A 22,892-nucleotide genomic window follows, 5' to 3' on the forward strand; every position below is an offset into this window, starting at 1 on the left:
CAACTCAAGCCTCCAAAAAACTCTTTTTTACGGTTGGGGTTTGCTCTGACTTTCTCCCCACAGCGTGTCCGTGGCCGGAGCGCCGGGGCAGCCGAGGGAGCGTTTGATCTGTGCGGGGTGAAGCTCCCACTGGCGCTGCTGGCTGCGGGGAGGCAACTTCACACGGCCGCCAAGCCAGGCCCAGGCAGTTAAATCTGGGCTGACACGTTAATGAATTTCACAGTACGCCTGGAAAAGCTCTCACCCAACCTCAATTTACCAGCACGGGGAGGGGGCCGGGGCTGGGGGAACGGGGCGCCACGTTTTGCCGAAGGAAATCTTGTTCCCATTATCTTTTTGCAAGTGTGTTAAGCGGGAATGGGCAGGGCTTTGCCTTTTTATCTCGCACACGTGGAATCGGCCAGGAGGGCTCTGTGCTTCCTGGGGCTAATTTGTGCGTGCACATGTAAGGGTGTGCAGATGTTTCTGTGCACATCTGTGTGTGTGCCTGCCTCTGGGCACACGTACGGCTCTGGGGGTACTTTGGTGCACGTCTGTGGGCACACATGTGCACGTGTCAGAGCGCACATGTGCTTGTGTGTGCACACGCAGGGTGTGAGCACACAGGGGCTGCTCGGGGGTCTCTCCGTGTGTGTGGCTCATGCACACAAGATAGAGCCGTAAATATAAAGAGCTGGGGGCTCGGTTGCAGGGAGGGCTGTCACACACCCTGGCATGAGGTGGGTGGTCCTGCTGGAAGGCTGGGTGGGCTCTGTCACCAGAGCCAGCTGCCCAGGAAGGGGCAGGGGAACCGTGGGGCTGCAAGTGCCCAGCTGGCACTGCCAACCCCCCAGCTGCAGCCCCTCCGTCCCACTCTTGCTTCCCTTCAGCTGAGTGGTGCCAGTTCCTGCATGTGCCCCTTCTCCTCTGCCCTGACATTGTGGCACCAGCCCCACGGGGTGGCGGATGCTGCACATCTGGATGGCACGTTGGGACGAGCCGTGCTGTGCTGTGTCCATCCCAATCCCAGCACAGCCCCCCACCGCTGTGGGGGACACCAGGGCAGCTCCAGCCCACACAGAGGGTCCTGGGTTTCACCTTCAGCCCTCATCCTCTCCCCTTCCCTCGCAGCCTGCAACTGCAACCTGCACGCGCGGCGCTGCCGCTTCAACATGGAGCTGTACAAGCTGTCGGGGCGCAAGAGCGGCGGCGTCTGCCTCAACTGCCGGCACAACACGGCGGGCAGGCACTGCCACTACTGCAAGGAGGGCTTCTACCGCGACCTCAGCAAGGCCATCACTGACCGCAAGGCCTGCAAAGGTAAGCTGCGGGGTCTCCGTGGGAGCAGAGGGGTGAGAGAATCTCTCTCGGTCCCCTTGCTGTCCCTTCCCATCCTTGGGGTGTCCTTCTGCTCAATCTGGCAGCTGCAGGTCAGCTCCAGCCTCCACCACCCTGAGCACCTCTACCTATTACAGCTGGTGTGGGGTCAGTGGCTCTGGCCCAGGAAGAGATGACCGGTCCGGGGAGATGGTCCCGAAAGAAATCGCCTTCCCGAGGCCCGGTGTCTTCCCTCAGCTGCTGGCAGGAGGGCCCTTGCAGAGTCTGTCAGCTCTTTAGTGATATCAGCTCGTGATTCCAGCTCAGCTCTGCAGGGCAGCCTCCAGGCCAAGCCAGACCAGAGAGAGAGACGAGAGGCTCGTGTGGCTGGTTCTGCACGGAAGGAGCTTTATTGTTGGTCCCCTCCGGCGAAGGGGAAAGCCAGGGACGAGAACTCTCCTGCACAGGGGCAGAGGGCTTGCTTTTATTGGGATACAGGGGATGGGTGAGGACCAATGGGTTACAGAGGATCTGGGATGGGTGAGGACCAATGGGTTACAAAGGATCTGCACAGGGTCTCCTAAAGGATTGTGGGTCTGTCTTTTCTCGCTGTGACCAAAGAAGTGGTTGCCTTTCCAGGGAGTCCTGCTGGGCGATTGCGAAATCTCTTATCTCAGCAGAGATCCCTCCAGGCCAGGGGCTGGGCATACCCCACCTCTACCATCCCAAGGGCACCAGGGAGGGATAGCGCTTTGAGCCCAGCATCAACTCAAGGTGGAGCAGGATGACAGGAAGGGAGAGAGCAGATTGCCAGGAGCCTGGGAGGGTTCTGATGTGTTGCAGTTACCACCTCCATTGGTCAGTGTTTGGAGAGATGCTGGGGAGGTGCTGAAGCAGACGTGACTAGATGTGCTGGAAATCTGTCTCTGATGTGGGTGATGTCTGGGATATAGACATGCTTGGAGCATGGGTTCCCTGCTCTGGAGGGCTGGGGATGCTGGTGGAAGTCACATATCCCAGGTGGGCTCTGCGCCAGGACCCCACATTGTGGTTTTCAGCTATGGGGTGGCTCTTGGGACCTGTTTTTGGGGAGATGCTGAACACTGTGGCTCCTGGTAACTAGCCTTGAGCTGGCCAGGAGCCACGCTGGCTCCAAGCCATCAAACTGCAACTTGACCTCTCAAGGTCCCTAGCCTGTGCCAAACGTCATGGGACCTCTACCTCTCCTCTCCCTCCTCTAACTCCTGGCCAAGCCTGTCTGGTTCCTCTTCCCTCTCCCTGATCAGCCTGTCTGTGGAGCCTTTTCAAAACAATGTTTTCACCAAAGAATTTGAGATAAAAAAGCATCTTGCCTGTCCCCACGGTCTGGTCAAGTCCAGACTGGAACATCAAATGGGCAGGAAGTCAGCCATGGCTGTTTAGAGGCTGAGAACTCATCCCTGATCCCTGTTTTTCTGTCTTTGATTGTGAGTCCCTGCTGGAAGGGAGCACAGTGTCCCTCTCAGATCTCTCTCCAATGCATTTTGCAGCTGTGTGGGCACTGGGCACCTTCACTGCTGCAAGAACATGATGCTCGTGCATTTATGTAGGGCCTACAGCAACTACTGGAGCTGCTTTGGGACCATTAAAGTTGTGGCCATGGACCTGAATTGAAGGATTTGACTTGTGGGGTTCCCCTGTCAGGTGCATTAGTGCTGTTGGAGGTCTGGCTCATTCATGTTGGGATATAATAAATAATATAATAAATTGCCTGTGCAGTGCCAGTGGCCTCTCCTCATCCCTGTCCCCCCTGGAATGTTTGAGGGGACGGGGTGCAGGGAGAAACTTCCCACGTTTGCGCAGTGTCACAGCGGGAGCGGGACTGAGCGGGCACTGGCAGGAGGAGCCCTACCTGCAGCCAGCTCGTTAGCAAACCAAGCTAATCATTTTCAACAACCCAAGCAGCTGACTTGACTCATCCCCCTCACAGCCCGTGTTCCCAGCTGTTTCCACCCCACGGCCTTAGCCAAGCCATGCCACAGCCCCTGGCAGCAGCCAGGTTTTCCCTTTGATGAAGATTGTGTCAGGTGGCAGCCAGGTCCCAAGCTGTGCCAGGTGCCAGCATCCTCGGGGTGACACAGGGAGACCCTGGGAGAGAGGAAGAGGAGGAGGCAGGACAAGGCATGCACCCTGATGATGTCTGGCACAGCATCCTAGGTTGTTTCCCATTCTCAGGAGGGGTCCTGGCTCTGACTGAGGCCAGAGAAGGATGGCAGCAGCCCCCAGCTCCTGCTGCAGCACCACCAGACTGGGGCAGCTGCATCAAAATTCCCTTTTCCGTGAGGATTCTGTCAGGTGCTGAGGGTTTGCAGGCTCTCCCCCAAGACTCAAGAGGCAGCGGGGTGGCTGTGCTGCCTCCACCTCACCCTTCATCTCCTGCAGGCAGCACCTCACCTCCCAGCACTCCCCAAGCAATGGTTTCTACATTTCTTTGGATTAGGGAGATTTAGGCTGGATCAGGAGAAGGTCCTTCCCCCAGAGGCTGCTGGGCACTGCCCAGGCTCCCCAGGGAATGGGCACGGCCCCGAGGCTGCCAGAGCTCCAGGAGCGTTTGGACAGCGCTGCCAGGGATGCCCAGGGTGGGGTTGTTGGGGTGTCTGTGCAGGGCCAGGAGCTGGATTCAGTGATCATATTGGGTCCCTTCCAGCTTGGGATATTCTGTAATTCTATCACCAGCTCCTTCTACTTCTGCTCCAAAACTGATACAATCTCAAGCAAAGCAGATGCCCCTGCAGGCATTCACCTCCCCAGGGCCCCCAGTACCACTTCCCTGGGCATTGAGGGGCTCAGTTTCTGCTCCAGATGGGAAAGAGAGCACTTACCAAAGAGCAATAACAGAAAAAATGCCAAAACCTAATAAAGCAGGCTAGATTTTTCTGGGACCAGGGAGGATTACTGAATATAGCACGGGTTTGTGGGAGCAGGGATGCTGCAGGTGCAGTGTTTCGTACCTGGCTGTGGCTCAAATCCCTCTGCTTGCAGGGCTGGGGATGGAGGAAGCAGAGGGGCCCTGGCTGCTCCCATCTGCCTGTGCCTGCCATTTGTCAGTGCAAGCCTTGCTCCACCACCCTCACAGGGCAATAATTGTGAAGCATTACGGTGATGGAAAGTATCTCTGATCCAAGGTGGCTCCTCTGGAGGGGACAGGGCGGGCAGAGCATCCCAGGATGCCCAGGAGTTGATGGGATGGGGTGAGCGCAGCTGCTGCAGCACAGGAGAAAGGGCAGCCAGCGATGCCTGGGCTGCAGAGGAGCGGGACAGGTCCCCCCTCGCAGACAAACCTCTGTCCCTGTGCCAACCACGGGCAGGGCTCTGCCAGCCCGGGCGGGGGCTGCTGCTTCCGGAGGGCTGGCAGGGTCTGCCCGTGGTTTGGAAGTGCTGCAAAGCTCAGCCGAGCCAGATGAACATGTGCACAGGGCCGACCCCTGCCACGGTGCATATGCTGAGGAGGATCTGGCAGTGAAAGTGGTACCCTGGGTCTGGGGAGCCAGTTCCTGTCTCTCCCTCAGGGAACAGAGTTTATGATAAAATCCCTGATGCTTCTGCTTCTTTGGCTGCCCCTCCTTCAGTAAAGCAGAAAGGATTTCCACCCCTCCCTTATCTAGGGGTGGATCTGTAGGGATTGGGAGCTCCTTAGAGGAGGAGCAAGGTCCCAGGTGCTGGCAACGGAGAGCTGGTGCTGCCAGAGAGGCATATAAATACACAGAGATGTGACAAGAGAGTTTGGACTTGATTTTTCCAAAGATGGGCCCTATACCTGCAGCTCGGGAAGGGAAGGGAAGGGAAGGGAAGGGAAGGGAAGGGAAGGGAAGGGAAGGGAAGGGAAGGGAAGGGAAGGGAAGGGAAGGGATACTGACAGTGGATGTTTAAAGCAGGCATGGAGCAGGCCATGGGAACAGTGTGCTGTGGCTTTGAACAAAGGCTTTTTCACCTACCACAGTGCTGGCCCAGGGCAGAGGCTGAGCATTGCAATGAAGGCAGATGTTCATAGAATCACAGATTGGTTTGGTTTGGAAGGGACCTTGAGGATCATCTGGTTCCAGTCCTCTGCCATGCTCAGGGACACCTTCCACTAGCCCAGGCTGCAGATGCTCAGTTCCTATTCAGGAGGCAAATCACTAACCCAGAGGCCAGGAACCACTGCATCTTATTTAAACAAACCCCGGCATGTTACTAAATAACCCTTCAACCATGGTTTGCCTCTGCTGGGATGCAGCATCTTTGAAATAGGCACAAAAATTCCGGCTGCAGGTTGCCCAGGCCTGTGTCTACCAGAGCAGAGCCCTTGGCCAGAGAGCGGGGAGTGCTTCCCTCCCGCTGCCGGCGTCACTGCTGGGCCCTGCCAGACGGAAAAGCTGGAGGGATGGAAAAGGCAGAGCAACCTCCAGGATTAATTCAATGGTGGTAATTGAAAAGTCAAATAAAGGATGGCTGTGCATTAATCCCGGTAATTTAAACAAAGCTGTAAACCGTGAGCTTTCTCCAATGAAAACTGGTGAAGCAGTAGCAGCTAAGCCTCAGGATGCAAAAATACCCTCAATATGAGGTGCAAGACATGCTTTCTGGCAAGCACGGCTTGATGAGTTAAGCTCCAAGCTAGTGACTTAATCCACCATTCAAGCTCCGTGGGCCAGATCCTGGCAGCCGGAGGCTGGGAGCAGCAGGGCTCGGTGTGTGGGCAGCGGTGCAGAGCCGCACCATGCCCCGGCCCTGCCTGCCCGGGACTGGGATGGGCTCCCTGAGGCAGCCCCCTCCACAGGACAGGCTGTGTCAGGGTGAGGAAGGACAGAGATGCCACAGCAGCGGGATGGGCCATGGGGAGCCAGCAGGGTAAGCACTCTTGCCTGGCATGCTCTTCCCATGGGAACAGTGCATTTTTGTGGGACTGTGGGAAATCCCACTGGAGCAGGGCAAGTGGGCAGAGATTGGTCTGGCAGAGACCAAGCTCATACCCCAATGACACTGATCGGTTGTGCACTTAAGATGAGAAAAGCTGCCTTAATTACTGATCTGGGTGAAACATACAGAGTCACCAAAATCTGCCTTCCACCACATGGAGAGAGATCAGCTTAGATGAACTGGGTCCTGACTGGGCTCAGATTTATGTCCGTCCATAAACTTTACACCAGGAACAGACCGCTGGGGCCCAAGAAAGCCCCCACGTTTCCAACAGCCCTGCATCATGCCAAGCCTCCCTTGCTCGCTGCCATTTGTTATCACAGCTGAGCCCCCGAAATATCCCTGTCAGAAAGACGTCCGCTTCCAGTCCTAGCCAAGATCTGATAAGGATGGAGCATCTGGTCCCCATTAGAGGCTGCTCGCTCTGGTTTCTGGCTGTGCAGGAGGGGGCTCGAGTGCCATGGTGCTCCCACCAGTCCCATCTGGTGAAAATTAGGGAAACAGTAACATCAGGGGGCTGCGGGGGCGGGTGGGGGAGATGTTTTTGTTTTGCTTTGAAATCACGTTCAACTCCTACACTGATGGAGGCCAAGATAACCTCCTCCAGCTCATAGCCAGCCCAGCTCCAGGCAAGCAGATGGGAAGGTCCTCTCCTGAACAAGCATCTCCTTCCCGCATCCCTCCATGCAGATAACCCTCAGCGGGTCCATCACCCCGTGTGACGTGGTGGAGCGTTCTGCTCAGAGCAAAGACAACTTTCACCCACCTCAGGTGTGGCTTGTCCTTAGAGAGACTGTGGTAGAAAGCTGTGGGGTCGTCCTTTGCCCACGGTCTCCAGGAGTCAGGAGGGGCATCAAGACTCATGAGCTTGGGAAACATTGAGAAAACCTACTTCATTCTAAAACTGAGACAAGGTAAATGTTTGTGTCAAAACCCCGTGTTGGTTCAGCTCCATGGGCTGAAAAGCTTGGAGGCAGGGGAGCAGCTGGAGAAGATGGTTTTTACTGCTGTGACAGGAACATCTCCCTGGAGTTGAGGTGGGGGAAGGTCTTAAATGAGAGCTGGTGGCTGCAGGCACCTGTGGGAATTGCAGAGGCTCCATGTGCTCATCCTGAGCATCCCTGTCAGCAAGGCCATACCCTGGCCAACCCCTTTGTCCACTTGCCCTCCTGCCTGTGCTGCTCACAGCACATGTGAGGCCATGGTTGGTCCAGACCCTTGGGTCCAGCTGAGTCTGTGCTGTGCCAGCCCCAGCAGCTGCTTTCCAGTGGTGCTCTGGAAGGGCCCCCTCCTCTTCACCTCTCTGGGACTGCACCTTGGGCCCAGTCTGGGGTTTGCATTGTGCCTCCCCTCTCCCATAACCATTCCTCTCTCTCCCACCCAGCTTGTGACTGCCACCCAGTTGGCGCGGCCGGCAAGACCTGCAACCAGACCACGGGGCAGTGCCCGTGCAAGGACGGTGTGACCGGCCTCACCTGCAACCGCTGTGCCAAGGGCTACCAGCAGAGCCGCTCGCCAGTGGCCCCCTGCATCAGTGAGTGCCCCACACCTCGCCCTGCACTCAGGAACCCCCACAGGCATTGGGGGATGCCCCATGGTCCCCCACTCACCTTGGATGGTTTGTGGCGGGTGGGAGGCTCAGAGAAGATGGTGCCTGTCCTTATGGATGTTCTCCAGGAAGTGGCCAAGCAGGGCTCTCTCATCACTTCCTGGGCTGACCTGGGCTTCACCTGCCCCAGTGCAGGAGGCTCCGGATGCCCCCTTGGGTCAGTGCTTCTGGCTGGCTGAAACAGCTCTGCTGGCTCCCATCCTTGGTACAGCATGTGCCCTCCTCAAACAGCTGAGGCCCGAGCACAGTCACTTCTGGGGCAAGGCCAGAGGCTGTGGTCAGCATAAAACTCTGTTTATTGTCACAGTGGGTTTGAATTTGACCCAAGTGGCAGAGGAACAACTTCCCACCCTGCAGCGTTTGCTGGGCTGCTGGAGCAGTGGCAGTGCGGGTGACTGGTGGAGCTGGCTCCTCTCTCTCTGTTCTTCCCCAAATTTTGGTTTAGGAAAGAAATTCCCCCAGGTTTTGCTGCCAAGAGTCCTGAGAAAGTGTTATCTTTTCCCACATTTATCGCTGTGCTGGGCAGCCTGAAGCATGCTGAGATCAGCCAAGCTCCCATCTGATGTCCAAACTGAGTTCAGATGAGCTGAGCATCCATCCCTGGAGCACACATCCTCAGGGCTCTCAGGGGTTGCAGAATTGCAGCCTGGCCCAATTCACTGAACTCACTTTGTGCATCTCCATGTCTATTCAATGGTCTGCAATGGTCACATCAGATTTGTCCCATCATCTTTCATTTGTGACCAACAAAATCCCCTTGTGGCCCATTTGCAGAGGGCTCTTGCCCACCTGTCACCCCCAGAGCTGGGGGTCTCATCCTTGAGATACCTCTCCCTTTCTTTTCCAGAGATTCCTGCCATCAACCCCACCTCCCTGGTCACCAGCACAGAGGCACCCGCAGGTAAGTGCTCCATGTCCCTTCCTGAGTCCATGGCCCCAGCCCTGCCCAGAGACCTGGGGGCCAATCCCACCTCCCCTCTCCCTGCTACAGCACAGGGGAGGGCTGAGCTCTACCAAACCATTTGGCAAAAAATTAATGGTGAAAAATTTTGGTGAAAGGTGTGACTGAGGTTTAAAATCCTGTGTATTTCTGGAAAGGAACTGACTAAGATTGATGGACGTTTTTGGGAAAGGCTTTCTCCATGCCCTCCAAGGAGGAGTGCAGGGATGCAGCCCACTGGGGCCTCGCCATCCCTTGGCAGGTTATGGCAGGGGTTGTGGCATATGGCACCAGTGGGTGCTTGGGAGCCGGCTTTGTTCAACCTCCTTTTATCAGCGCCAGTGCAAGAGGTTTCTCCTCGGTGTCCTTTGCCTCTGCAAGGCCACAGCTCTCTGGGAGGTGCTGGGGCAGTGGGGGTCTGGCAGCTCTCAGGCAGGCTCCAGGGCCCCTGTGCTGGGGCACAGGCTGCCAGGTCTCCCCTGGGACATGGGTGACATGGTGCTCATCCAGGCCTGCAGGAGTGAAGGGTCTGGGTATGAGCTGCTTGTCCTGGCTCTGCAGGGTGATGGGATCTTGGGTGATTGGACCACGGAAGGACCAGTGTCACTGCTGTGGTCACCTGCTGAGAGGTGACAGCTCCATTGACAGACTGCAGGCCTTGCACAGGCAAGGGAGGCATTGCTGCAATGGTCCTCAGAGCTCCTCAAGAGCTGCCCTGGTTTCCCAGACTGGAGTGGGAAGGTTGGCATCTCAGTACAAGCTGAGGTTCGCTTGTGCTCCTGCAGAGGCTTGGCTGGGGCTGGGCACTGCTGGGTGGGTGCATGGATGCTCCCTGCACTGATGGATTCGGGTCCTTCTTCCAGCCTGGCCAGGGACCACCCACGTGCCGTGAGCTCCCACCGTGTCACGGCGCATCCCAACAGTACCAAGCAGTGCTGTGCCAGCCCCTGGATCCAGTGCCACCATGCTCAGCCCTCCCATGCAGGGTAAAGAGGGCTGTAGCAGGGCTTTCCTCCCTCCCCTCCTCTTCCTTCCACAGTCCCCGCAGCACTGCAGTGTGGCTGTTCCCACCATCCCAGGTTTATCCGTCTGTAGGGATTCCAAGCCAGGTGAAGGGGGAGAAGCCAGGAAAGAAGCAGCCCCTTCCCGCCTTGGGCCACCCCTCTTCCTGCTGTCCCCAAGACCCTGGTCTTCCTCTGCATTCCACTGTGGTGGAATAGACATCCCAAGCAATCCTCCACTCCATCCCATGGCACATGCTCCTGTGAACACGGCAGGGGCACCTCCGGCTCCCCACTCCCATATTTAATGAGCAGCTTCCCCAAGGAAGCCTACACGCTTCTTATAGAGCCAGTGCTCTGCTTGTCTCCATCTCCCCAGCTCCCCTTACTGTGGCCACCTTGGCTTGGCAGTGGAAAATGCCAACAGCCTCTTCCCAGGCTAGTGTGTGCCTGGGATGTGCTCTCCAGCCTTCTGGGAACACCTTCCAGCACGGCCGCTGCAGCCCCATGCATGAGGTCAGTGGCTGCAGGGGAGGGCCAGGGACAAGGTGTGTTGAAGGGATGGAATCTTTGGCCCCTCACAATGAGGCAGATGCTGAGGGGCTGGAGCATGTCTAGAGAAGGGAAAGGAGCTGGGGAAGGGTCTGGAGCACAATTCTGATGAGAAGCTGAAGGAGCTGGGGGGGCTCAGGTTGGAGAAAAGGAGGCTCAGGGGGAACCTCTTCTCTCTACAAGTCCCTGACAGGAGGGGGCAGCTGGGGGGATCGGGTTCTGCTCCCAGGGAACAAGGCATGGAACAAGAGGAAATGGCCTCAAGATGTGCCAGGGGAGGTTCAGGCTGGACATCAGGAAAAATTTCTTCCCTGAAAGGGTTGTCAGGCAGTGAACCAGGCTGCCCAGGGCAGTGGTGGAGTCACCATCCCTGAAAGTGTTCAAAAAGCGAGTAGATGTGGCTCTTTGCAATGTGGTTTAGTGGGCACCGTGGTATTTGGTTCAAGGTTGGACTTGATGATCTCGGAGGCCTTTTCCAACCTTAATGATTCTGTGTTCCTCTGGCAGGAGTAAAGTGTGTGGAGGGAGGTGGAGAGGGAAGATGCACAGGAGGAACCAGCAGCTCCTTGCAGAGCAGTGCTGGCTTAGCACACGTGGACCCCACGGAGTAGTGCAGAGCCTGGGAGCTCTGCCCAGCACCCCAGCCAGCACCTATGTGCACTGCTGAGCCCTCACAGCCCTGCCCCACAGAGGCCCTGGAAAACAGGAGGTGTTTTCAGGACAGTGAGGAGCAGCCCTGCCTGGGTCTGGCAGAGGTTTCCCTCCTCACTGTGGCAGAGGGGGCAAGATGAAACTCAGAGTGGGAAGGTGCTGAGCTGAAGTGATGGCACCGCTGCTGGGGGCGCTGCGTGGGACAGGGCACACCACCACCACCACCTCTGCTCCTGCCTGCCCTGCCTGCCCTGCCAGCTGTGAGGAGGGAGCTGGAACATCAGGCTTTGGGAAAAGGAAAAAAATGGGGGATTTGGCCAGTTTTATTGCCAACAGAGAGCGCCGCATGGAGCGGAGTTAATCAAGGTGACTCCCCTCCTGTGCTTTATAAATAGGAACAGTCTCACAGTGATGTCTGAGCTGTTCAGCTGCACAAAAATAAACAGCACTGGCGGAGAGCTGGGTTGTTTGCTCTGTTTTAGTGGAGCGGGTCTGCCTCAAACTGCCTGCAGTTTATCTGTGGGTTTGTTGGCTTAAGATTTCTGGCTTCTAGCTCAAATATCTTTAAGGCAAAGTAGCTGCCTCTGCCCGGAGTCTGTGCCACTGCAGGATCAGGGGACCCGGTGGGGGTCCTGCTGCTCCCTTGGCTGGGGGGATCAGAGGTGGGGGGTGATGCTGCCCTGGCTGGCACTGCCACGGTGCCCTGCACCTGCTGTGCTCGTGCTGCACGCAGGGCTGCCTACACTGATCCTTCCTTCCCGCTCCCTGCCTGCTCCCTGATGCCCCTCTGCCTACATCCCTCTGCCCCAGAGCCCCCAGCTACCCCTGAGCAGGGCAGTCCCCAAGGGGCCCTCAGCACCTCCGGCAGCCTCCAAGCCCCTTCTCTCCCCATTTCCCCACCTCCCACCCTGCCTCTGGCAGCAGGTGCTGGCTGCAGGAACAGGGGGACATTGTTCAGGGCTGCCATGCTCAGGTGCTGGGCTTCCCGCCCTCTCCCCATCCTCCTCCATGCAGGAGTTCAGTCCCTGGGTGTTTCCAGGCTTTTCACTGTCATTGCCATCTTCTGCATCGCTTTTCCCAGCTTTCTCCTGCCTTTCCAATCTTCCAAAGCCTTTGAGGTCCAGCTTTGATGTCTGTGCCCGAGCAACTGACTAGCTTGGTGATGAAATGTCTTGGGCCCACTTCTCATAATTTTTATTACTATTATCTTAAAATATTTTCCACTTAGTGGAAAAAAATAAAATCCACGTTCCCCATTAGCAGAATTAACAAAACTCGTGGAGTGCAAAACAGGGCTTTAAAGGAATCCAAAGTAAGCAGTAAAAGATTTGCAGCCATAGCACCTAATTAAGTTACATCTCTCTTAAAACAAAATATTCATTTCTTTTCAAGGAGAGGAGAAGTAAACCAGATGTGCAAACCTGCCACCTCTCAGGCACGCCGTGCCCGGAGGGATGGGGAATGCCCGCACGAGGCCGGTGGCTCTGGTTATCAGCTCCTCCTCCCACTCTGTACCTGTAGCATCTCCCAGGGATGCAGCACTGTTAGAGCTGGGGCTGTAGCGTGTCCCAGAGATGTATTTGTGCCTGGGACGGGGCTGTAGTGAACCCCAGGGATGCAGCAGTGTCAAGGATGGGGCTGTAGCACATCCCAGTGATGTCTCAGTCTCAGAGATTGCTCTGTAGCTTGTCCCAGACAAGTGTCAGTGTCAGGGATGGGGCTGTAGCATATCCCAGGGGTGCAGCAGCATTTCAGGGTTTGTGGGTGCACTTTCAGGCCATGGGCTGTGTCAGGTCTCTGCTGACCCCCAGCCCTTCTGTGGGGCTTGGCTGCCCCGTCCAGCTGCAGGGACACAGCACAAGGGCGGCTGCAGGTGGATCTTCTCTCCACCGTGGAATGTGTCACGCCGTGGGCTCTCTGGGCCCTGTCTATGGGAAGAGCCCCCATCAGGCACACAGCATCCCAGCGCGCTCGGGAGGATGGAACCACGGTCTGTAGCTGTGCTGTGATCAGGACTGGGGGGCTGAGACCCTGCTATGGCAAAACCCTGCAGGAACAGGACAGGATGCCCAGAGAGAGGCAGTCTGGGGAGGTGCAGGGAGGATCCATCTGCCCTGACATACCTGGCCACTTTCCAGCCACAGCACCCGTGTCTGCCCCACACCAGTGATGGAGGCCATGTGCCCAGGGCCAAGGAAAGGAAACACTTCCATTTATCTGGACTTTTTTTTCCTTCCCAAGTTTCTTAGATAACTGGAGCAGGAATTGATTTTACATTTGAGGAATGTTCCTCAGCACAAAGCTGTGGTTAAAAAAATCCCCAGACTAATCCTAAATTGTTAATTCCCAACGCCATTTTCTGGCTCCTTTAAATCACATTGTTTTGTTGTTAATCATGAGCAGGAGCCCAGGGCAGTTACTGCATTTCCTCCTGCTTTTCTTTCATCCCCATTGCTGAGGGAAGGGGGTGGCAGGTTGGCTGAGGCTGCCCTGCAGCCTGCTCCCACCACACATCACCCCACACTCCATCACTCCATCACCCCACAACCCCTCACTCCACCACCCATCACCCTGCCGGGCCACTCTCCAGCCGAACACCCAGGCCATGCCACCCTTCTCCCCCACGGCACCCAGTGTCCATGGGTGGGCCTGTGGCAGGAAGGTTTCTGCGCCCCTTTGCCTGGGGAGGAAAAGGTCTCCTGTCCTGATGGGCACTCCCCAAAATAAGGTGGGAGGCTGTCTGTAGAGTCCCTTTCACGGAGCAGGAAAGGACAGAGCAGTGTGTTGGGATGGGCTTGTGGCCGGTCTCGGGGGATGCAGGGGGGTCTGGGATGGGGCTGTAGTGTATCCCAGAGGATAGAGCGGGATCCACATACCAGGGATGCAGCAGGAGCCAGGCTGAGGCTGTAGCACATCCTGGGGATGCAGCAGGAGCCAGGCTGAGGCTGTAGCACATCCTGGGGATGCAGCAGGAGCCAGGCTGAGGCTGTAGCACAGCCCGGGGGTGCAGCAGGAGCCAGGCTGAGGCTGTAGCACAGCCCGGGGATGCAGTGGGTGAGGGCACCTTCAGTGCCACCACCAAACACTCCAGCACGCTCAGCAGCCACCCCCATACGGAGAGGCCCTGAGCCCCCTGTGTAGCCACCACCACTGTCTCAGGGGAGGCAGCAGGGCCAAGGCAGCTCTGCCAGCCCAGGCAGAGGGGCAGTGTGGCAGCATGGTGGGGGCTGAACTGCAAATCAGAGCTCACCCCCCTCTGCCAAGAATTAGCTTCGCGCTGCACTGCTTCTGTCACTGACAAATTTGGAACAGGTGGCATGAAGTCCCAGATAAAAAGGAGCTGGGCAGAGAGGAGAACAGCAGAGCCCAGGGTGAGTTTGTGCTCCTGGGCTTCTTTCTTTCCTCATTTCTCCTCCTCCCCTTGGCACAGGGTTCTGTTATTCCCAGTCTTCCCCCAGAGCTTCGCCTCCATCCCCAGTGATCACTGTGGCAACCCGCAAACAAAGACAACTTTAGAGGCTGCTGGCTCTGTCCTGGGATGCGGGGCCAAGCCAGAGGGAGAACCTGCGAAAGGCAGAGAAAAGAAGAAAGATGGGCTCAGAAAAAACATGCCACTTGGAAAGAGACAAATTGAGATGTTCAAAGAAAGATGGCAGGGGAAAGAAAGGAGGAGAACAGGGCTGCTTCGGGCAATTGTTGGGATCAAAGGCTTTGGGGAGAAGGAAAGAGGCATTCCCTGCCCTCCCTCTGCTTGAGATGCAAATCTGGGGGCTTTAGAAATGCACAGAAAAAACTTCCTGGAGGACAGGAGCCTTGGGGGACAGCAGGGTAGTGGAGGACAGCCTGGTGGCCTCCCCAACACCTCTGGAGCAGCCTGAGCAGGGGGTGCCTGGGCAGCAGGAGTGGCATGGTGAAACAGAGCCACTTCCGTCACCTGCCTCCTTCCCACAGCCTGAGTCCCCTTCCTCACTCATGGGAGCCTACGAGGCACAGGTCCCTGGAGGGGCTGCCCCTGAGAGTGCTTCCCACCACTCTGGCCCCTGAGAGCTGAATCGCTCTGAGGATCATGACCCCCTTGGTCTGGTGTCAGACCTGCCTTTCGATCTGCCCCCTGTGGGGCTGATTGTGGGATTGCTGACAAATCCTCTTTTCCCACATCACCCAGCTGATCTATTGACTCTCCTTGGCCATGGCCCCTGCTGGCCCTCCATGGAAGCCACTGTCACCTCAGCTGCATTCCTCCCATCCTTCCCTTTCTGTGTCTGGCAGGAGTCCCCAGGCTTCCTCCACCAGCCCCGTGCTGACTTATCCCACAGGACAAGTGACAGAGTCTGCTCAGGGCACCCAAGGCCACTTGGTTCCTCTTCTCAGCTGATGTGGTATCGGGCTTTCATGCTGGTCTTTGAGCCCCCAGCCCCTGTGAGGTGCCAGGGGAGCAGCTGGACTCAACAGACCCCCATGCCCAGCAGGGCCCAGGCCCTGGCTCAGGAGGAGCCAAGTACCCACCACCTTCTGCCAGGCTGGGTCTTGCTGCTGTCCCCTCCACCCCACTCCCTCTTCCCCTGGGGTGGGATGAGTCCCCACATGCCTCAAGCCCCTCAGTGCTCAACCCACTGTTCTTCTGCCGCAGACTGTGACTCCTACTGCAAACCAGCCAAGGGCAACTACAAGATTAACATGAAGAAGTACTGCAAGAAGGACTATGGTAAGGACCTCCAACCTCCCTGGGCCACCCTGGGCTTTGTCCCAGAGGCAGGTGAGGGCTGGCTGTGGGTGAGCCGGATGAAGGCATCCAGAGGGTGGGGAACACTCCGTATGGAGAGGGGTTCCCAGATCAGCCCTCCCAAAGCTGCAATGGATGAGGCAGGTAGGGCTGCTGGGGAAGGGTAGGTCCTGTCACCAGCCTTCCTTTGGGGAGCAAGGCAAAGCATCCCCATCACTATGCCTCCCCCTTTTTTCCCTCAGTGGTCCAGGTGAACATCCTAGAAATGGAGACGGTGGCCAACTGGGCCAAGTTCACCATCAACATCCTCTCTGTCTACAAGTGCCGTGACGAGCGGGTCAAGCGTGGTGACAACTTTTTGTGGATCCACCTGAAAGACCTGTCCTGCAAGTGCCCCAAGATCCAGATCAGCAAGAAGTACTTGGTCATGGGGATCAGCGAAAACTCCACTGACCGGCCTGGACTGATGGCTGACAAGAACAGCCTGGTCATCCAGTGGCGGGATGCCTGGACACGCCGCCTTCGGAAACTGCAGCGGCGGGAGAAGAAGGGCAAGTGCGTGAAGCCCTGAGGGGTTTGCAGCCACCGTGCCCCCCATGCCCAGCCCCAGCCCAGCTGGGCGCTGCCAGACTGCGCCCACAGACTCTGTACATATATATAGTGTGAACGGACTCTTTGTCTATAGTGTATATTTTGGCCATGGTTTCCCGATGTGTGCGTGTGCATGGGTGGGTGTGCGTGTCGGTCCTTTTCTCTAAGTGTGTATTAAAAATAATACAGTACTGACAAACCTTTAATGAGGAGCAAAGTGAAGCGAGGTCCTGTGGGTGCCTGTTGCCGGAAGGAGCTTGAAGGGGATTGGTGTCCTGCTCCGGGCATGCTGGAGCTCATTTTCAAGGCTTTTACATTCCCTTCAATACAGTTGTCTTCTGCCCAGTGTTGACATCTCAGTTGACAGCTCTCACTTCTCCAGCATCCAGGGTATGATCCTTCCTCACTCTGAAAATGTGCTGCTGCCAGACCTCTCTCTGCCTTTCTCCTTGCCCAGGAGGAACAAGAGGTCAGAGTCTTCCGTCCCTCATTCCGATGAGTGGAAACTGTCCAGTGCTGCAGAGCGTCCAGCCCCAGGAGCTCCACCAGGAAGGACAAATGAACTTTTACAAGGCCTGATTCCCTGGTGACCTTGGGCTCACAGGGGCCAGCACTGTGGCTGGGGCAGGACCCGTGCAAGGCTGCGGTGCCATAGGGAGGAGCCAGGCCCTGGCAGTGTGCTGGTGGCCACTACCAGGCAGAACTGTGTCCACCAGGGAGAAAGGGACAGACTTGGCAACCCCTGGTTGTCACTGTCCTGGTGCCTAGTCCAGACAACCCAGTGAGAAACATCTGGACACACCATTTTCCCCTCCCATGTCCACCTGCTCCATTTGAACCTGGGCTAGACTGGACAGGCTGACTGGAGCCATCGTGTATCATCAGCCATCCACCCAGGTCTCTGTGCCTGTGTTCCTTGTACCAGTTGACATAATTCCACCTGTTTCTGTTGAGATGACACCGAGTGACCATCTGCCATGGTGTGCACCTTTCAGAGCAGGCCAGACTGTGTGCTCTCCTGGGAAGAATTGCTGTGGCCAAGGTTGTCCGAGGAGATGCACAAGGCAGAGGTGACAGGAAGAGAGAAGAGCTTTCATTGATCCACCTCTAGTCTTTTATATCTTCTTCACCGTGTATTAGTCTCTGGTTAAACAGACACCAGTATCTTCCCACATTGAGATTGTAGCGGTCTTGGCTTAATAAATATGAATAGAAATAATAGGTGCTCTGACAACAGATATTCCTTTCCCTACAAACCTTGCCTTGCTTATTGAATGGCTCAGTGAGGGGTTGTAGCCTACATCAGTCTTCCAGTCCGTTAGGATGAAGCTTTACCCTTTTCAGCCCACGGCAGCTTGTGTGGACTCCCCATTTGATGGTGGTGCTTCTGAACTTCAGCACCCCAGGGTGGTGTTGGAGCTTCCAGCTGAAGAGACTGGTGGAGCACTGTTGGGTTTCAGGACAAGGGAATTTGGGGAGTGAGGCTCCAGGCCCTGGGGATGTCTGTGTGGACATGCAGGTGCATTGGTGAAGCTGCTGGAGATGCTGGAAGTGATGTTGCAGAGCTGTGGAGGGCCTGCAGTGCCATTGTTCAGGTCCCATGGGTACTTGGGTGCCTACACGGGGCATGGGCAGAGGTGGGGGGAGTCCAGAAGCTGAGGGGTAATGGGTATGTGGGACCACTTGGGCTTCGATGAGCTGATATTACCCACCATCCAGACACAGACCCTCTTCCCTCCTCTGTCTGAGCCGAGGGGATCCTCCCATCCCTGGCTCCTCTTGGATTGTCATAGACTATTGGCCTCTGCCATGAGATGGCTCTTGATGTAGTTGGGCCACCTGGTTCTCCTCTTCCTGCCACAGCTACTTTCACCAGACTTGCCCTTGGCCCAGGCTCACTGCAACCCCTTGCACCCAACAGTCACAGAATCACAGCATGGTTTGGGTTGGAAGGAACCTCAAAGATCACCTTCTTCCAACCCCTGCCATGGGCAGGGACACCTTCCACTATCCCAAATGGTTCCAAGCCGTGTCCAATCTGGCCTTGGACACTTCCAAGGATGGGGCAGCCACAGCTGCTCTGGACAAATGCAGGAGTTCTCACACAGAATTCAGTGGTGGAACACCCTTTGGGTGTGCAAGGACAGGACTTTCATCAGGAACATCCCTTCTGTCCCAGACACTGCTCAGCATCACCCCATGGGGTGTGGAGGTTCTCTGACCCCTCTTCTCTGCAGCCACAGCCCAGGAAAGAGCAGGGCAGCACCACTGTTCCATGGGCATGGATACTTCTCAGGGCAGGGCTTCAGCAGCACATGGCTTCTCCAAGCAAGGACAGCCTTCAGGAGAGGCACAATGTGTCTGTGTTCCCCAAAGTCCCTGGGCACAGCCTTCTTGGGCAGGGAACTCCAGGGTTTTCTTTGGCACCTGATTTCTCCTCCACTGAGGTGGGGCACCTAAAACTCTTTGAGGAACTTGGTGATTGAAGTTCTCCGTTTATCCTCCCAGACAGCTCTTCCCTCTTCTTTCACCTCTGCCATCTGGGACTGCTGAGGAAGGAGGGCTCCCAGCTGGCATCTCAGTGTCTGCTAGGGCAGATCAGAGACGCCGGAGCAGAACCACCACATACCCCATAGTCTGTGCCAAGGAGAGGAGCTCTCTCCCTCTCTCCATTTGGCTGGAGAATGTCCTAAAATCCTGGCTGAAGGACCAGAGGAAGCCATTCTGCACCTTCACTGAGTCTGATCCATGAAGGACATTTCCTGACTTCCATTGCTTATGTCACCTCCATGTCCAAAACAAGAATTCACCTTTCTTATTCCTCTCCCTCTGCCTGGCGTGGCCAGCCGGGAGCTGGAGACTGCACATGGGTTCAGCTGTACCTGGGACGCTGTAGCTGGGTCACCCTGAGCTGGTGCCAGGGCCCCAAGGGCAGCAAAGGAGGCACCATGGAGTTGCTCAGAGGTGCCACTTGTCCTGCCCTATAGACCGGGCAGGGCTTGGAGCACAGGCATTGTTTGGTGGAGAGCTGCAAATCCAGGGGCAGCTCCACATCCACCAGCACCCACCCAGCCCTGGCCACCCCTTTGGTGGTGGGGAATGCTTTACATCGCTAGGAGCTGCCAGAGCCCGTGGGTGACACAGGGCAGGGGGCTCAGGTGGCAGCAGGGTGCGTCACACAGTCCTGGTGGCTGCAGCCAACCGCTGCAGGCTTTGCAAGGGCAAGAGAGAGATACTGCAGTGCAAACTCTCCTTGGCTCTACAAAGCCATATGTTTTCCAAAATAGCTCTTCAAGGAAAAAAGTATTAATTCAGCAAAACATCTGAAAAGCCTTTGGTGTGCTCTGGTGCACTCTCGGTTCCTCGAGCATGGATCCCCCGCCCTGTGCAGCAGCTGGCCGAGCTCAGCGTGCCGAGAAGCACCGTGCTGGGACTGGCTGCTGCAGGCGGCGGATGCCGGCCCACGCGGGAAGGGCCAAAACCACCACGCACATTTCCATCCGTGTTTTTTTATTTAACAGGTCTTTTCCCAGTATTCAGCTGGGGCAAAGTATTTGAGACACAAAGGCAGCGGAAATAGAGGCCAAGTTTGCAATTTCCCCCCTGCTTTGGGACTGAATTTTGCAGCTGGTTGAAATTTTTCTCATTTCAAAACGCCAGTGGACGTTTTTCATGAAAACCTGGAATTTGGCCAAGGAAAGACAGAAAATGTGAGAATACTACGGAAAACTCAATGCTCTTTTTCTGTGTCATCCAGCCAGCTCCACTCACAAGAGATCACAGGAGCCTGGACAGCTGAACCCCAGCCTGAGTGGACAGACAGATGGATGTGTGTGTCGAGTATTTTCCATCGTTTTGCTCTTGGTAACCAAAGTCCACATAAATAAAAATTGACTGCATCACACAGGCAAACACCTTCCTTAGTTGCAATAGGATCAAGCAAAGGGCGTGTTGCTTGGCCAACAGGGCACAGCTCAGTGCTGGGCTCTGGGAATGTTCTTCCTGGTGAGGAGCTGCACCTCTAGGAAGGGGCAAGACCTACTTAGAGTGGCCCTTGTCATGGTCTGACCTGGTCTTGCTCTCATTGTTCTCCTGATGCTCTCTGGTACACAGAGCAGCTTCTGTCCAAGCTGCCATGCAGATCCAAGTGGATCGTAGTAGTGGCTTCAGCTGTCAGAGAGCAGTGGTGGTGGCTCTGCCAGCCCATACTGTCCAGGCCACTGTGGTTAATAACATGGAAAAGTCGTACTTTGCCACCTGTGGACGTGGTACTGCCCAACTGTGGCCTGCTGCCACTCCTCAGGTGTGGTGACTTGTCCAACCAACCACATCCTGTCCATCCAACCGGTGCCACATCCTCTGTCCTGTGCCCTTGGTACTGCAGCACTCGGTCCATCACTCCTTACCCAAGCATGGTGTTTTACTTGGCACTTTACAACCCTCACAACTCTCGTTAACATCCTAAATTTTGCTTCCTAAGCAAAGCACAGCCTCTGCAATTCCCAGCCCTCCTCCTGTCCTCCCCACCCCAGCCAGAGCTCTTTCACCCACTCAGGCTCCTTCCAGAGGGGCTGCAGGGCCAGGGCAGGATGCACTTTTCCCACTCATGACCATGTCAAGCAAGTGTTTGGGGGTTTTAGTTGCTCCAAGCCCCTCTTGCAAAGCAGTGAGAAATTGCTGCCCTTCAATATGCCGAGTGTATTTTCACCAGCCTTGGGGGCACTCACTTTATCAGAGTTAATCACCGAGTCATTCGTTCGTTTGCTCATGCAGTCCTTCATCCAACCTATCTATCTCCTCGTTCATCTTTACAAGGGCTCAATTCACTGCTTTAACACATGCTCCCCGTGTGCACGGGATGTGCAGCACCCGTGTGGGGTCTGGGGGCATAGGGAGGCGGGGGGCTCAGTTCAGCAGGGCCTGGGGAGCAGGGAGACAGCTTCCCACGTCGGCTGTGCGGGGGGAACATGAGGAGACCATTAATCGATGGGCTGGCCCGCGCCGTGTTTTCCTAAGGAAGAGCCGAAGACGGGGAACAGCTGGGGTCAGCAGGGCACCATCTGGAGAAACCCGTCAGCTCCCTCCTGCCGGGTTTTTCCCACCTCAGCAGCAATGGAGAGGATGAGGCCAAAGGGAAGAGTGGTCCCCGCCAGCGCGCTGGGGATGGGGGGATCCTGCCGCAGTCCCGGACGTGCACATGCACCGAGCTGGCTCCGAGGCATTGTGGTGGGGTGGTGCCAGGAGGTTTGCCAGCAGCGCAGGAGTCATGGCACAAGGAGAACATCCTGCCCAAGGGTGCTGCTGCTGCCCCATCAGAGCCATGCTGGTACCAGCATAGCTTGGGCTCAGCAACCTTGTGCCTACTCACAGGCTTCACTGCTCACCTGGGTTGGCTTTTTCAGAGGGATGCTACATCTCCATAAATCAATGATTTCTCTGAGTGGGGCAGGATCAGACCCTCAGCATCCATCGAAGCTGCTCCTTTATTTACACAGCCACTGTGAGGCTCAATAAATGGACAATGTTTTCATCTTGGACAAAATCTTGGAGAACCAGCCTCTCCTCTCTCACTGTCAAAATAAACACCACACACTGCTTTCCCCCCGCACACCCACATGATGGGAAATCATCAGTTGTGCAGGAGCAGGGAGAGGTGGCACTCCCAGAAGATGGCTGGTCCTGGGGCATTCCCTGTCTGAGAATAGGCAGTGGCCAGCCCAGGCACACACAGTCACCAGCTGACCCCTGGACTGGCCACAGTGGGGACCACGGTCCTGCTGACAGCACAGGGAGAGAGGAGAAGAAGATGGGCAGAGCAGACCCAGCTCAGCACATCTGAGGAGTCTGGAGGTGCCTGGGTTGGGTGTCTCCCTGGCACCGATATCCGCACAGAGATCTCTGCAGCAGCAGTGGTTAAAGGCCAGGTGCTGCATCCTGCCTGTCCCCTCCTGTCCCCCGCCTGTGTCCTGCCAAACAGATGACAATGGAAGCAAAGCTTCTCCAATGCTTAAAGCTCCGGGACTGTGCTATGGGTCACTAACCCGACCTCATGGCCATTTGCGGCTTTTGGTATGTGGTGACTCTTGAGAGTCCCTTCCCAGCCCTGCTGGCCACCCATGCTGTGATCCCTGTGGCCCCGGGACAGGGTTGGTGCTGCTTGGGTCAGTGTCCTGGGAGCCCTGGGTGCTCCCCATGCTGGGGCAGCTGGGGTTTGTTCATCCATCAGGGAACCCAGCAGACCCCAACAGGCTCTCGCTGGCATCTTGAGCCAGAAATGAGGTGGCTTTGGCCAGCACGCACATACAGACTGTCTCTTTTCCAGCAAAACCAGACAGTACCTGGAGCTGGGAGCGAGGCAGGGTGGCCAAAGGGGGCCATTGGGGTGGCTGGGCAGGGCTGCCCCGCACCAGCAAGGCTCACTCATTGCCGTGCCCTGCCCAAATCTGAGCCCCTGGCAGCAGCCCCCAGGATGTTGGTTCCCTCCTGCACCTCCATCCCCATCCCTATCCCTTGCTCCTCACTTCCCGAGCAATCCCTTCCTGTCAACCTGCTGGCTGCAGGGGGAAATTCCTGGTCCTGACTGTTATGCAA

At 56.5% G+C, this 22,892-nt stretch overlaps 1 protein-coding gene across 1 annotated transcript in view; it reads left to right on the forward strand.

Moving 5' to 3' along the window:
* Nucleotides 1-17,539, forward strand: part of NTN3 (netrin 3) — a 33,193-nt gene extending 15,654 nt beyond the window's left edge. Inside the window, exons 4-8 of the mRNA XM_048321287.1 lie at nucleotides 1,111-1,299; nucleotides 7,619-7,768; nucleotides 8,691-8,744; nucleotides 15,618-15,692; nucleotides 15,953-17,539. Coding sequence (XP_048177244.1) covers nucleotides 1,111-1,299; nucleotides 7,619-7,768; nucleotides 8,691-8,744; nucleotides 15,618-15,692; nucleotides 15,953-16,281 — 797 coding nt within the window. The 3' untranslated portion in view covers nucleotides 16,282-17,539. The remainder of the gene's footprint in view (nucleotides 1-1,110; nucleotides 1,300-7,618; nucleotides 7,769-8,690; nucleotides 8,745-15,617; nucleotides 15,693-15,952) is intronic.
* Nucleotides 17,540-22,892: the final 5,353 nt, after the last annotated feature.

This window comes from Corvus hawaiiensis, chromosome 16 (assembly GCF_020740725.1).
Source record: "Corvus hawaiiensis isolate bCorHaw1 chromosome 16, bCorHaw1.pri.cur, whole genome shotgun sequence".
In the NCBI taxonomy this organism is placed as follows: Eukaryota; Metazoa; Chordata; class Aves; order Passeriformes; family Corvidae; genus Corvus; species Corvus hawaiiensis.